This window comes from Petaurus breviceps, unplaced genomic scaffold (assembly GCF_028583685.1).
Source record: "Petaurus breviceps papuanus isolate PSGF00001 unplaced genomic scaffold, PetGlider_PUasm1.0 556, whole genome shotgun sequence".
Classification (NCBI taxonomy): domain Eukaryota; kingdom Metazoa; phylum Chordata; class Mammalia; order Diprotodontia; family Petauridae; genus Petaurus; species Petaurus breviceps.
This window is the reverse complement of record NW_027186374.1, coordinates 4,006,527-4,021,748: the sequence shown is the minus strand read 5'-3', so window position 1 is coordinate 4,021,748 and position 15,222 is coordinate 4,006,527. Positions and strand designations below refer to the sequence as shown.

The 15,222-nt window shown below is 49.3% G+C and overlaps 1 protein-coding gene across 1 annotated transcript in view; it reads right to left on the bottom strand.

Moving 5' to 3' along the window:
- The window catches only part of SLC4A5 (solute carrier family 4 member 5), a 107,902-nt gene that overhangs the window by 18,641 nt on the left and 74,039 nt on the right, over positions 1–15,222 (bottom strand). The window contains exons 12-17 of the mRNA XM_069102813.1: positions 14,959–15,133; positions 13,403–13,536; positions 11,963–12,234; positions 7,685–7,746; positions 3,553–3,753; positions 15–128 (exon numbers count right to left, since the gene is read on the bottom strand). Coding sequence (XP_068958914.1) covers positions 15–128; positions 3,553–3,753; positions 7,685–7,746; positions 11,963–12,234; positions 13,403–13,536; positions 14,959–15,133 — 958 coding nt within the window. The remainder of the gene's footprint in view (positions 1–14; positions 129–3,552; positions 3,754–7,684; positions 7,747–11,962; positions 12,235–13,402; positions 13,537–14,958; positions 15,134–15,222) is intronic.

Genomic DNA, 15,222 nt, shown 5'->3' with positions numbered 1-15,222 from the left:
CCTTATGGTATTACCTTAAAGACTGTTGGCACCTGGAGCTTTGGAGTATTGAGCCCAAAGAAGCTGTCGAGAGCCACGAAGGCCAGAATGGACATGAAGATGGAGAAGTCGCTGATGAGCTTCCGCAGCTGAGGAGAGAAGACAGCCACAAAGAGGGCTTGGGCAGGGTGGGCAGGTGGGACCTGGGTGGGCCCCGCAGACAGAACCAAGAACCCAGGGGTCCCTGGTCCTGGCGTCCTTTCCCACAGCTGAGCACTCTCCCAGGGTGTTACATCCAGAGGAGAATGTCCTGGACTTCTGGCAGTCACGCTGGAGTGACCTTGGGCTGGTCACTCTCTGGGCCTCAGTTCCCTCATCTGTGAAACTGGGGGTTGGAGTGACCTTGAAGGTCCTTCCAGGTCTAGGCCTTTGAGGCTGTAGGTGATTTCGGGCTGATCTCTAGGATGGAGCAAAGGTTGGCATAGTGGCTTCCCAGGTGACATCCTGCCTCAGATCTGTGGGCTTTGATTTAGAACAAGTCCACATGCCTCCCACTGCTGCTCACTCAGACCCAGAGATCATTTAGACAGCCCATTGGGCCAACAGTTAATTATAGATGAATGAAGGGTTTTGCCATAATGTTAATAAAACTGTAGGAAAAAATTGCTTCCCCAAACTAAGGACAGTCATCCTTCCTTTCTCCAGCCTTCCCGAGCCAGTGCTGAGCATTGTGAGCTGCCTGACCTGTGGTTGGTGCTCAAGCTAGGCAGAGTTGTAACAAGGGTGGGGTGACTAGGGCTTTGGCCCAGGACATAAAAATGTACACGCTGGTCCTTTTGTTCAGGGTCAGCTGGAGAGAGAAGCTTGATTGGAGGTGTTAAAAAGAGGTAATTAGAGGAAACAAGACATATATTGAGTTAAAAATAAGAGAAAGAGGTGGGGCTGGAACTAAAGACCTTTTATTAAGCAGTAGGAAGCATCCTTCCCCAGTGATAATGGTGTATGAAGGGTCCTTTGGGACTCAGTGGGACTCTGGGATAAGGAACCACTGAGTTAGGTCAAGAAGTAGACAACTGACCCCCTAGGGTGCTTCTGACATCCTGTAGGGGTTGGAGGTATGGGTTTGGGATCCCTTGAAATCCCTTATCCCCTGGAGTTCAGAGGTTGTGCACATGGGATCTCCTCCCCTCCCTGATCAGAATACAGTGTCTTCTACATTAATCCCTGGATGACCCTTACTCCCCAGGTTGTGTGCTGGTGAGAGAGAGAGATGGGACACGAGTCAGACTCAGGATAACAACAGTAACATTTCTTAGTGCAGGGGATAGAGTGCTGGGCCTGGAGTCAGGAAGACCTGAGTTCAAATCCAGCCTCAGACACTGGCTAGCAGTGTGACCCTGGGCAAGTCACTTAACCCTGTTTTCCTCAGTTTCCTCATCTGTAAAATGAGCTGGGGAAGGAAATGGCAACAGCTCCAGTATCTTTGACAAGAAGATCCCAAAGTGGAGAGTGAGGTCTGACTGCAATGACTCAACTGCCTCTTGGTAACATGCCATCATCACTACTTCTCCCCACTGGGGCCAAGCAGCACAAGCTGAATCCTCCTTTTACAAGGTCACCTTTCCAGTTCTTGAAGAGACAAAGTGCCCCCTCCCAGCCTTCTCCAGGCTAACCACTTCCCTAAGAGAGATAGCGCCTCTTACCCACGAGGGCGACGACCCCCATGGGGCAGGATTGTGTTTACTTCAGGACACTAGATTTTATGAAGGACACGACCAAGGTGCTGAGCCAGAGAGGGGCTCCTCCTGTGGCCGAGGCTCCATCCTCTCCCATTCAGGCTGGCCACCTGTGGCTGCCCCCAGATCATTGCTGGGGTGTTCAGAGCCATAGGATGTCAGAGTTGGAAGGGACCTTGGAGCCCATCCCCTCCACAACAGCTCACAAGGGACTGTGGGGGAGGAGGAATAGAGAGAGAATGTATGTGTGTGTGTATGTGTGTGAGTATGTGTGTAGTGTGTATGTGTGTGTGTGGTGTGTGTATGTGTGTGGTATGTATATGTGTGTGGTGTGTATGTGTGTGGTGTGTGTATGTGTGTGGAGTGTATGTGTGTGGTATGTATATGTGTATGTGTGTGGTGTGTGTATGTGTGTGTGGTGTGCATGTGTGTGGTATGTATATGTGTGTGGTGTGTATGTGTGTGGCGTGTGTATGTGTGTGGTATGTATATGTGTGTGGTGTGTATGTATGTGGTGTGTATGTATATGTGTGTGGTGTGCATGTGTGTATGGTGTGTGTATGTGTGTGGTGTGTATGTGTGTATGGTGTGTGTGTATGTGTATGTGTATGTGTGTGGTGTATGTATATGTGGTGTGTGTAGTTTGAAGTGACTTCTTGATCAAGCACAAGCAGGATGTGATTGCGGGGGGCACCCCGGGTCTCTTCTCTGAAAGCCGGTGGTTCTGCCCCATGAAGGCCCCAGCCCCCAAGGCAGCCCTTCCCACTTCTACAGAGCTGTGATCTATTGTTAGGAAGCTTTCCCAGACCTTGAGCCTCAGTCTGTCTCTGTAATTTCCGCTCATTGCTTCACATCCTCTCCCTGTCCCCCTTCCTTCTCTTCTATTCTCTGGCCTAAACGCCCTCAGTGCCTTCCAGCAGTCCTCCTGTGGTGCCATCTCAAGGCCCTTCCCCATCCTCTGCCCATCCCTGGTCCCTTTCCAGGTGCTCAATGTCCTTCCCAAAGTGTGGGGCCCAGACCTGGACACATCCGCCAGACCTTCTGACCAGGCCAGAGAGGAGCCGGCCTTGCCCCTCCCTAGTCTGGACATGGAGTCCCTCTCACCACAGTCCAAGAAGGCCCAAGCATCTTCTGTGGCTGCCACAGCAGCACGTGGCTTTAAGTTACGCCGAGCTTGAGGTCCACAAGCACCGTCTGATCTCCTTCCCTGGATCTGCTCTCTCGACCTCTCCCACATCTTGTACAACTTGTCAAGTTGATTTTTCTAAACCCTAGGGTGCTTTATGTTTATTGGATTAAATTTAATCTGCTTGAGTTCTGCCCTATGTTGTAGCCTGTGGAGGTCTTCTTGGAGCTGGATGTACTTCTACAGAAGAGGGTTGACCATCGGGGCAGAGCTCCGTAGGACATTCAGTCTCCTGCCCCATGATCTGGCAAAAAGTATCTGGGGTTTTGCCTTCTAGGCTCACCTTGCCCAGCATAGTAAACAAATTAATGATAGGGCTGGCTAGGTGGTACAGTGAATAGAGCACCGGCTCTGGAATCAGGAGGACCTGAGTTCAAATCTGACCTCAGACACTTGACACATTTACTAGCCATGTGACTTTGGGCAAGTCACTTAACCCCAACTGCCCTCCAAAAAAGCAAAAAAAAAAAATGATAATGAATTTGTGACAGGACTAGGCTTTTGTCTCAGGTTTCCCATCTCTAAATGAAGCGTTCCTTTCACCAGGGATCATTGTGATTCCTGCTCACAGAATGTCAACCAAAAGTCTTCACTTTGGAATCCAAAGGGTGACGACCCCGTGAGGTACCGAATCACTGCTGGGCTTCTTACCTTGGTAGGGAAATAGCGGCTGAACTTGAATTTCTTCAGGGACAGGGTCATGGAGTATGTCCCGAAAAAGAGAATGAAGGACATGAGTGCCAGGTCCGGGACAAACTGGCAGGAGCTCCCCAGCAGGCTCCCTCCATACCTCAGGCACTCCTTCTTGCTCAGCTGGGACCAGTCCAGAGCTGTCAGGTTAAGGGGATTGTCCTTGGGGTTCAAGCATAGAAGAGAGGGAATCAGACTTATACTGTCCCTGCAAACCCCCGAAAACAGCCCACAAGTCCTGCCCTGGGATGGCAGTGCCCGGACTTCTAGAAAGAGACCTTTCTCATTGTTGGGAGCCTTTGTGGTGGGTCCTTAAGGAATGCTGTTGCATCCATTGCCATTTCTGTACAATCCTGCTGTAACATCACTTACTCAGCTACTTAAACCCGCTTCCTAAGGCTCAGGTTTGGCCATGGCACTACCTTGCCCTGAATCTTCCAATGGCTCCAACTCGACACATTTCTGAGCTGACAGGGAGGGACCTTAGAGGCCATCTCATCACACACACACACACACATCCCAATTCTGTCCCAAGGTTCTTAAACTTTTATTGAAGGTTTCCAGGAAAGTGGAGATCCACCTTTGCTTCCCTCCTGAGGTAACCAGCCCATTCATTCTTGGACAGCTCTCAATGTCAGACCAAACCTAAACACTAAATGGAAATTTCTACCCATTGCCCCAAATCATACCCTTTGGGTCTAAAGAATTAATCACTTGGCAAGCAATCCCTCTTCTTTCTGTTTGGCTCCCCTCCTGACTTCCCCTTCTAAACATCCCCAGGCTTATTGGACAGCTTGGCACATTGTAAGCCCTTAATAAATGCTTGTTGATTGACCAATTCCTTCTTTTGATCCTTGTTTGAATACATTTCTCAGGCTCCTCTCTAGTCGATAGCTTGTTAGGGTTTTTGACAAAAGCCCAGAATCAGACCCCAAACTGTAGATGTGGCCAGACCAGATGGGGGCTCGGAGCATCTGTGTTCTGGGTAACATGGCTCTCAAGGGGACCTCAAAGCATGTTGGTTTTTTAATTATCATATCACACCATGAACTCATTGAGCAAGCATTTAGTAAGCCCCTACTATGTATTTGGCATATTTTGCACTAGGCTAAAAGAAACAAGTTCCTTGAGTGGTATCATTATTTGTTATTTGGCTTTCCACATGAATGTGTCCTTGGGTAACAGAACTTTAAATCTTGGTGCCCACTCTTCACACAGCCCGTGCTCACTGAGCAATGAAGGAGAGGACTGTCCTCATTTCTCCCTAACTTGGTAGCAAACTCCTTCCATGAACAAACTCAATCCATCATACATTTATTGAAGATATAGTCCCTGCTTGCCTTCAAGAAGCTTTCAATCTATTATGTGGCTAAGACCTGAATACAAAGAAGTGTAATGAGTGAGGTCCGGGGAGATGCTAGACAGTGCTCTGGGGACAGCAGAGAAAGCTTCATCTGTTCATTTATTCAACATTTATTGAGATCTTACTATCAACAAGGTCCCCTGTGAGGCAGAGGAGAGAAACATGGAACCCTAGAATTAGATACTCATCCAACCTTTAGATTCTCCAGAGCTATGCCAAGAGAGGGCACTAGGTGGCATCATAGTGAATAAAGCTCTGAGCTTGGAGTCAGGAACTCACCTTCTTGAGTTCAAATCCAGCCTCAGATACTTACTAGTTGTGTGACCCTGGGCAAATCACTTAACCCTCCTTGCCTCAGTTTCCTCATCAGTAAAATGAGCTGGAGAAGGAAGTGGCAAACCACTCCAAGAAAAACCCAGATGGGGTCATGAAGAGCCAGACATGACTGAAATGGCTAAACAACGGACATGCCAGGAGAGTGTGCATTCTGACATGACCTACCAGCTAAAAACAACTGAGTATGGAGTATTGAGTCTGTCACCCATAATAAGAGCTGAGAGACTCACCCCCAGCTTAGCCATGTTCTTACCACCATAGACAGGAAATCTAGGTGAGATGGCTCTAAAAGGTTATACCTTAGGAGAAAGAAGAGGATGGGATGGATAAAAGGTTGCTGGGAAGTGGGTGGGAGGGGGAGGGACAGGAATAATGGTGGATTTTTAAAATACATGCTTATATGAGAAAACCCAGGGGCTGGATGGGGGGGGCAGCATGGGAAGAAGGAACTCAAGGATGTTATTGGACACCACCTGGACAGAAGGTGGACGCAGAGGAGGCACATGGGAAACATGCCAAAAGCCAGAAGCATTAAGTAGCGGGATTCCAGGAATCCATACACCTGCTGGAGCTCTCCCTGCCAGAGGGAGAACAGCTCCTCGTTCCCTGGTTTGTTTAATGAGAATTTCATCATCGGAATGGTGAATGCACTGGGGAGGGAAATGGCTGAATCTCATTCTCACCAGCAGGGAATTCGAAGTGCTTGGGATAAAGTGATGGGAACTTGGCGGGGGGGGTCACTTTTTGCATCTTAGAAATTGTGATAGAAAAGGAGACAGTCTGAAGGGCAACCTCGGTTTTGGTAGAACAGATTTCAAAGGATCAGGAGAAAAGATGGGCTCTGCAGGACAAAAATTCTCTAGAGAAAGTCAGCCCAGGTGGAATGGGAAGATCTCAAGGATACAACTGAAGACAGAAACAGAAATTTTGCAATAATTACTTTGTAACAGTAGGATACCAACGTCTTAGGGCAGACTAATTTTTTACACTCCCAGTGCCTGGCACATTATTTGTCATTGTTGTTCAGTCATGTCTGATTCTACATGACCCCATGGACAAATCCATGGGCTTTTCTTGGCAAAGATAATAGAATGACTTGCCATTTCCTTCTCCAATGGGTCCCCATTTTATAGATGAGGAACTGAGGCAAATAGGGGTTAAGTGACTTGCCCAGGGTCACACAGCTAGTAAATGTCTGAGGCCCAATTTGAACTTGGATCTTTCTGACTGCAGGCTCAGTGCTCTATGCACTGCGTCACCTACCTACCCTTTGCCAAATCATGGGGCTTAATATTCATCGACTGATCTGCAATTTCAATGAGAAATTGTCAAAAGGGACTAATATGAGTGTACAGAGAACTCTCCAACTAACAGATTTTTAAAAGTCACGTGAAGGGGAAGGAAGCAAGGGCAGGTTGGCGAGGATGAGCTCAAAACCTTGGCAGGGCCCTGAAGCAGAGTGTCAGGAAGCGGGTGGGGAGAATGGGCTGGGAGGGTCAGGACAATGGTGGAACGGGGCAGGCAGGAGCTGACATCCCTCTTCCTCTCTGCCCACTTCAACACCATCCGAGATGGCTGTGAGCAAGGAAGCAGTCGTAGATCTGGGATGTGGAGGCAGGGTTGGGGGGAGGGGGTTACCTTTGCCCCCAGGTAGATCACCGAACAAGAACAGAAAAGGCTTTAGGTCTCCAGCAAGAAGCTCCTGAGACCCCAGGGAATCTCCCTGCTGATCTCCCTTTTCATCGTCTTGGGAACTGCTTCTGCTAAGGGGTATTTGAATATCTGTTTTTAAATGGATTACGTTTGAATCCTCAGAGACTGAAGGATCCACTGTTTCAGATGTCGAATAGCAGAACAGAAAGAACCGAATACTAGAAAAGTAGTTTTTTCCCCTTAAAGTCACGCGTTCAACAAGGGCAGAACAAAAATACCGGTAGAGAGAGAGACCAAAGCTGCACTTGAGGAATCCGTCACCGGGGCATTGAATGGACTGGCTGAGCCGCAGTCAGGGCCATTGAAGAGCTCGTGGAGCACGGGAGGGCTCTTTCCAAAAGAAGACAGTAGAGTCGCTAGCCTATAGATCAGTGAGCTTCACTCTGATCCCTGGCAAAGTTCTAGAATGCATCCTTAAAGGGCTGCTTAGTGAACATCTGGAAACCCAAGCTAACTCAGTTTTCTTTCCTGGGAGGACCACACAGAGGCTTGGAGACAAGGGGAATGTTATAAATAGAGTTAACTTAGGTATTTGACCTGAGAGGACACTTCGTCTCTCCCTCTATCCTTCTCCTTCTGCCTCCCTCTTCTGTCGCTCTCCATCTGTCTTCTTGTCTCTGTGTCTCTCTCTTTTACTAAATATACCAGTCTATACCATGAGGAAAAAACGAAACTACTTACCAGAGAAATATTAGTGTTGTTTGGTGCCAGTGGAGCTGAAGCATTGAACATGGTTGTATTTGCTGAGGAAAATGAATTTGATGGAGTCAGCAATTTCTGGAGAGCAGCTTCTCTGTGCATACCCCCAAACTTCCCAGCACCCCACCTCCCCTGCGTGGGTCAGACCTCACACCGTGTGGCCTCTCTGAGCCAGATCTTTGTGATAATAATACAAATGATTATGGGAACAACACTCTTAGCAAGGACTCCCATTCATATTGTTTTAAGGTTGGCAAAGAGCTTTACATGGATCTTGTCTCTGGTCTAGACTTAGGCGCTGCTTTGCTCAGAGGCGTAAGTGGAGGTCACAGCTTTTCTCACTGACCCAGTGAACCTGGGTCATTGATTATCGTGAACTTCCTGCCGGACGCTGAGGGGGTGAAGGGCTATGCCAAAGCCCCCAGTGGGAAACCCGAGTCCATCGGCCCCTGTTCTGTCTCCCTGATGAATGGGATATTGGGTGGTTCTCAGTGACCCCATTTCTGGACGTTGGGGCTGATCCAGGCTTCCAAGAAGCCCATGGCACCAAGGGAAGAATTAGGGGCGGCAGAGAGGGTGGGAACCCTAGCTCTGCTATCGACCAGCTGCTGGGCCAAGTCCATCTTTCTCTGCACCTGTCTGAGCCTCAGTGTCCTGACAGGCCAGGTGAGCCTGAGACTGGTATTAGCAGCCACGGGTTGGTTGGGGGGAAAGCTCTCTCTTAAGCATGACACTTTCAACAAGAGGCTCATGACCAGCCAGCCTAAAAGTCTGGCTGTGTCACCTGCAGACTTGGTACCTGCCCCCACTTTCCTGGGAGCATTCACTGGCAGGAATCACTTGGCTGTTTGAGGCCCTGTCTTTCAGGTCACTGGACCAGCGGACTCCAGGAATCTTCTGTTCTACCTAGCCCTGGAGGAGAGCAGGGCCTGGGGATGCAGTCACAAGGATGCTTCTGGTGAAGGTAGCCAAAGCCCCCTACACCATCCTGGGAATCTGACCCTGCCCTGGACTGAGTGTCCCTACAGGGGCCTGTGGAGAGAGGTAGGAAGATGGGGGAGGGTGCCACTGTGGGGGCCTCCTCTCTCTCACTTCTCTTGGTAGGTCTCTCTTCTTTTTCTCTTTCTCCTTCTCTGCCCTGTCTTGGACATCTCTTTCCTTCTCATAGGGTCACAGAGTTGGAGGGAGATTGTGGATCATTTGTCTAACCCTGACCTGAGTGAGAATCCCCACACAGTATGGCTTATCTCCCCTTCACATGACAAACAGTATGTGGAAGGTACCTCTCAGAGTCAAACTTGGGGTCTCTCTCTCTCCTCCCTTTTTCTCTCCTTTCCCTTCCTTTCTCTATCTCTTTCTTTCTCCCCATCCTGCTCTGCCTGGTCTATACCCACCCCCATATGTCTCTGTCTCCTCCTTTTTTTTCTCCTTTCTCTATCTCTTTCTTTCTCTCCATCTTTCTCTGCCAGGTCTATACCCACCCCCATATGTCTGTCTCTCTCCTCTCTTTTTCTCTCCTTTCCTTCCCTTTCTCCATCTTTCTCTTTCTCCCCATCCCTCTCTGCCCGGTCTATACCACCCCCCCATATGTCTCTGTCTTTCTCCTCCCTTTTTCTCTCCTTTCCCTCCCTTTCTCTATCTCCCTCTTTCTCCCCATCCCTCTCTCCCCTGTCTGTACCTCCCCCCCTCTTGTCTGTCTCTGTCTCTCCCTCCCTCTATCTCCTTTTTTCTCTCCTTTCCCAATCTCTTCCCCTTCCTCTCCCTGCCTCCCTCTGTCTCTTCCACTGCCTCTTTCTCTCTGGATCTGCAATTTCATCAGTGTAGGGGGCTCCTGGTGAGGGAGCTTCCTCCAGAAGGGCAACTGGTCTACACCATCTAGTCTTAGAGAGTTATCAGGGGAACGGAGAATTTCTGGGACCTGATGAGGATCACTCACGACCAGTGAGTGTCCGAGATAGGTCATGAACCATTTCCTTTTTCTTCACCCTCTTAATCCTTTTCTTCCTTCTCTCTTTTTCTTCCCTTCTTCCCCTGTCTCAGGCCTTTCTGTGGCCTCCAGTGGCCCCCATGGGCCCTGCTTACAGGAGCCCTCAGGATGGCCCCTGAGCCTCCACAAGTATTGAAGCAAAAACTGGGGTCTGTTCAGAAACCTTCCCTTTATCCCATGTCTATATCTCATATGCCTGGTTTTCCACCTGTCGTTGCCTCCCTGGTTAGGATGGAAGGTCCTCCAGGGCAGGGATGGTCTTGGCTTTTCTTGGTACCTCCAGCACAATGCTGGGCATGTATCAGGGGATTAATAATTGCTTGTTGACTCGACTTCTCCTTTCTGACTACACGTCTTTCCCCAGGCTTTTGTCACTCTGTTTTACAGTATCTTTCTTTTTCTCCAGCAGCAATGAAAGGGAAGGTGTAGACCAGAGGGGAGAATACCCTCAGGGGGCCCTGAGTGGGGTCTGTGCCCAGCGGCTGTGATTTATGTACCCCTTCATGTTAAGTGAGTGGCAGAGTGAAGATTGTGACAGTTTATAATCACGGCTCATGCTTCCACAGCTCTAGAAAGGCTTATTGTCTCATCTGACAAATGAGGAAACTGAGGCTCAGAGAAGCCACACTGATCCTGCTGGTCCTCGATGATATCTACACACCATGTAAAGTGGGCAAAGCACTTTCTCTGCATCAGCCCACCTGAGTCTCTCAATAGCCCTGTGGGGGGGGGGGCTTCTTTAGCCCGCATTTTATAGATGCACAGACTGAGGCCGAGAGAACTGAAGCAAGACCTGAGGTCAGGCCTCCTGACTCCAAGTCCAGAGCTCCTTTCCAGAGGCTTGTTGTTAGGTGCTTAGCCCAGTGCCTGGCATATAGTAGGTGCTTAATAAATGTTGATTGAGGAAATACGCTTTGGGGGAGATTAAGCCAGAGCATCACCCTGCTGTACCCTGCACTAGTGCCAGGTGGCCCAATGAACCATGAAGTCAGTGGATGCCAGGCTAAAAGCATTGTGTGAAGGCCAACCACTCCCTAGAGGTCAGAGCTCTCCAAGGACCACATGGGCCCCAGAAATTAGGGAATTGGTTGTGTGAGTCATAAGCAACTTCCCCAGAGACAGACCTTGTTATGACACCCTCTGCTTTAAACAATGATTGTCCAGCCTAAAAATACTCTTTCTGTTTGTGAAGACCCTCACACCATTCCCCCCCAAAAGCGACATCAAGGTGAGGAAGAAAACATGGACAGTCGGTGGCCAACATGGTGGCAAGGGTCCACTTATGAAGGTTGTTTGTGGTTTGCCTTGATACTCACTTGGGTTTGAAAGCAGCCAGATAGCAATGTGCAGCAAAGATAAATAGGGTAGAAATCAGTTACAATAATAAAAAAAGCCACAACCATAAAGAAAAAAGGTTCCCCAGAGAGAAGAGCTGGGCTCCCCCAAAGTGGATGAGTTTTATCATCCAGTTGAGTTGGATTATAGATCTGGAAAACAGAGAAACTACTGCAAGGCAAATGGCGCATGAGCGATTAGGGAGAAATGGGTTTTCCTCATTCCCACCCTCCATCCCACAATGGGAGGGAGCTGGCATTGTCTAGTGGCAAGGACCCTGGACTTGGGATTGGAAGGATGAGGTTTGTGGCTGGCCCTAGAGGCCACTGGAAGGCTCCTGTGACCCTCAACAAGTCAGAGTCACAGAGCTAGATGGAAAGGGGAATTAGAGCCAGCTCATTCAATGCCTTCCTTTTCCAGATGAGAAAACTGAGGCCAGGAGGACTGAAGAGGCTTGCCCAGCAACATATAGGTACTAGGCAGAAGGCCAGGATTGGATTCTATGTCCCCTGGCTCCAAATCAGGCCTCTTACCACTACCCCACGCTGAGTCTTGGTTTCTGCATCTATAAGATGGGAATTAGCAAGCTCTGTGCTCCCCTCGCTCCCAGGATAACCCGGAGGAAAGTCCTTCATCGGGCATGAAGTCCAGGCTCTTGGGCTATGAATCTGAGCTTCTGGGTTTGGGTGTGCCCGTTCCCATTATGCTCTGGGTTTCATTTACTTAGCTTTTTTTGCCCTGGGCATTAATCACAGAGGAAAGTCTGGAATCCCCATTTCACTTAAAAGCTGCCCTTTCTGCTTAAGCTCCATTGTGTGCTCTCTGGCCTGCCTCAGGTACCTCCAGACCAGACCCCCTCCCCAGAGCAGCACCCCCTTTGGCAGCTGCCAGTTGGGAGGGAGGATGGGCAGCTCAGCAAAGACTGCCCCATGGGTCACCTGTGTCAGGGGCGACGCATTCGCACTTGTACGTGGTGATGAGGTCAGGATTGAAGTCCATGTTGATGGGGTAATAGGCAAAGGCACTGATCATCTTCTTGATGGCATCATAGATGAAGATGAAGCTGATGAGGGTGGAGAAGCCTTCCTCAGTGAAGCGCGTGATGTACTTGATGATGAAGCTGGCGTCTGTCGCCACCAGGATGAGGCACTGCAGGGCGGAGTGCAGGCCAATCCAGAGGCGGAACTCCATGTAATCGATGTCGTTACTCCTGGGAAAGAGCAGAGGAGCCTGGAGCCTGGAGCCAGCACGCGGGTGGCCAAAGGCCTGACTATTAAAAGGACTGTCTCAGTCCCTGATCACTGCTTGCCTCACCATGGCACCAGCTAGGCTGGGAGAGATAGGTGGAAAGGTGAGGGTAGCAGGGAAGGTACCTAGGACTTGGTACTTTTCCTGAGACTGGGAATTCTGGGGAGGAGAGTAGGGGGATAGAGGGGAGGGCTTTACAAGGTGACCTGAAAAGAGGAACTTCACCATTCTTCCATTTTTCGTAAGGGCAGCTAGGTGGTATGGTGGATAGAACTCTAGACTGGGAGTCAGGAAGTCCTGAGTTCAAATCCAGACTCAATCACTTACTAACTGGGTGATACGGGAAATTCACTTAACCTCTGTTTGCTTCAGTTCTCTGGTCTGACCTCCCAAAGTTGTGAGGTCAAATGAGAGAATTATAAAGAGCCTGGCACATAGGGAGTACAATATAAATGTTAGCTATTATAATAATTATTATAAACAAGGAGAGGGAAAAGACTCCAGAATCATGGGATTTTCTCACTGGAAGGCTACCAAGCATTTGAAGTTCAGGAAGCCTGGTGACGGGGGATTGTGCATGTCGTTAACTTAGGCCTGATTTGGTATTGATATCTTCACAAGGACAGAGACTGGGCCCAGGATCTCATTGTTAGAGGGACTCTTGGGTGAGGAACTCTCACCACTTGGGCAGATTGGCACCTCAGCAGCCGAAGCCTAACAATCTCCTCGAGGCTCGAGAAGTCTGGTTGGCACAGAGTCTCCGGGCTTGGATACCTCAGAGGCAGAACCTTAACCCAGGTCTTTTGGGTTTCAAAGCCAACCTTTTCTCTCTTCTCTGCGCATTCTCTATATTTTCATAATATGATACAATCTTAAGGGTCGGAAGGAAATTCAGTGTGCATTTAGTTAGACTTTTGGTCTCTTCTCAGGGAATCCCTAGCAAATGGCCACCCAGCCTCTGCTTGTAGGCTGTGCTTTGTCTGGGGAACCCAGCCTGTGGCACATGGTGCATGGCCCCTCCTTGCCTTTGACCTGCAGCTCATGGCCTGTGGGCCCCCCACCCCCTTCCCTCAGGCCCCTGGGCAGACTCTGAGGCCACCAGGACGACTTGCCAGGATGGCTGTACCTACTTGCTGAAGTCGAACAGGAGTTTTTCGAAGATCAGAATGGGTCCGGTGCTGCTGAGAATGATGAGGGGCTGTCCAGCAAAGAAACAGAATAAGGAGCCAGCCATTGCAGTGCCCAAGAAGCTCTCCATCACTCCCTGGGGAGGGCAGATAGGGTGGGGAAGGGTCAGGGAAGTTGAGTGAAAACACGATTTCTTTTGGCTTTTCTCCTTTTTTTATGGTGCCTCTGTTTCAAGCTCCCTACTTTCTAATGTCCCCTCTTAATCCCTAATGTTCATTCTCCTCTCAGTCCTGTTTCTCTTGTCTCTTGGACCTTTAAATCAGGTTGTCTAATCCTGGAGCTTCCCTGAGACCCTGGGACCTCCTGGCCCTGCAACATCCAACCTTCCCTGGAACCACTGGCAAAATTATAAATCAAAGCTTGATTTATTGTTTGGTTCATCAACTAGACGTAAGAGAGGGGGGAAATGTTAATTATTCAAATTACATTTCAAAAAGAGTGTGTCTGGCTTACAATTTTTTTTGGGGGGGAAGGAGATTGTCCCATTTCCCAGCATGCCATGGCCTAAGGCCTTCTACACCTGGAACATCCCTCTGTAGGGCTCGTCCCTTTTCTCTTTGGGGCATTCTTCCCAGGACCTCCATTTTGTGGAAGGGCCCAGGCTGGCCTTCATTCCCTTCCTGGACTTCTTCTTGGCTTCTGGAATCCAAACCATGCCGCCACACCAAACCAGGTACCTCCCCACCCTTCCCTTTTGTAATTCCCTTTTGTGTGTGGGAGCCCCTAAGCTCCCAGAGGGCAGGGGCTGCCTTTCTTTTTCATGTCTGCCTGGCACATAGTAAGCAATAAATGCTCATTTCCTTCCTTCCCTATTTAATTTTCTCTCTCTTAACTCACCATACTTACCTCATCTAACCTGGGACTCCTGCAAACAGCTCTGGCCTTTGGTGTACCAAAACACCTTCTACCCTGATCACCGCACTGGGGAGCCATAGCCACTAAGACTTGGGATCCAAGGCTCCGATAATTTTACTTCTTAGGGTGTCTGTGACAGAACCAAGATTTTCTCCAGGAAGACCTGAATTACAGTCACAAAACTCTGTTCCAAAATCTTGCTCTGTCCTGAGGATTCTAGATTAACTTAGAACACGGAATTCTAACAGAGGTCCGGGCTGAGACTAAGCCATGATCTGTAATGTTTGAACATCACTGGGAAAAGTGACCATGCCATGCCTCCATAGATTTTTTGTTTAAAGTCTGTTCTATGCATGTGTAATATCTCTGTAGATAATATTATTTAAATTTGGTCATTTGAACAAAGTCCTATAACTGTGACTGAAAATGGGAAATTCACAGTTGTGATCTGTCTCTCTGTTAAATATTGGCCATACGGTTCAGAGCGCACGACTGAGGCACCCGCGGCCACCTCATGGCCGCGTCCTCTCCTTAGGCTCAGCTCTGGCCAGTGATGGAGCCGGACCCTACGTGACCTGCAGGTGCAAATGGAGGAGCACGACCTCAAGGTTTCCCTTTGCTTGTGTCCCTGGCTTGGGCATACCTGGTAATTGTCTGTGGCATCCCCCAGAAGCCCGCCAAAGGTGATGGCATTGGTGATACAGCCGAGGTAGATGAAGAGGATGGCAGAGATGGACTGGATGTGGAATCCTTCATAGAAGTCACTCGGGAACCAGGGCAGCTTCCTCTTAATGTCCAGCTGCAAGCCTCCGAAAAACCTGCTCGGCACAGAAAGGGAGACAGCGTTGTAGTTGGGGACCCAGGCCATGAGGAGAGTGACAGCTCCTGGAGGGAAAGGGGAGATTGT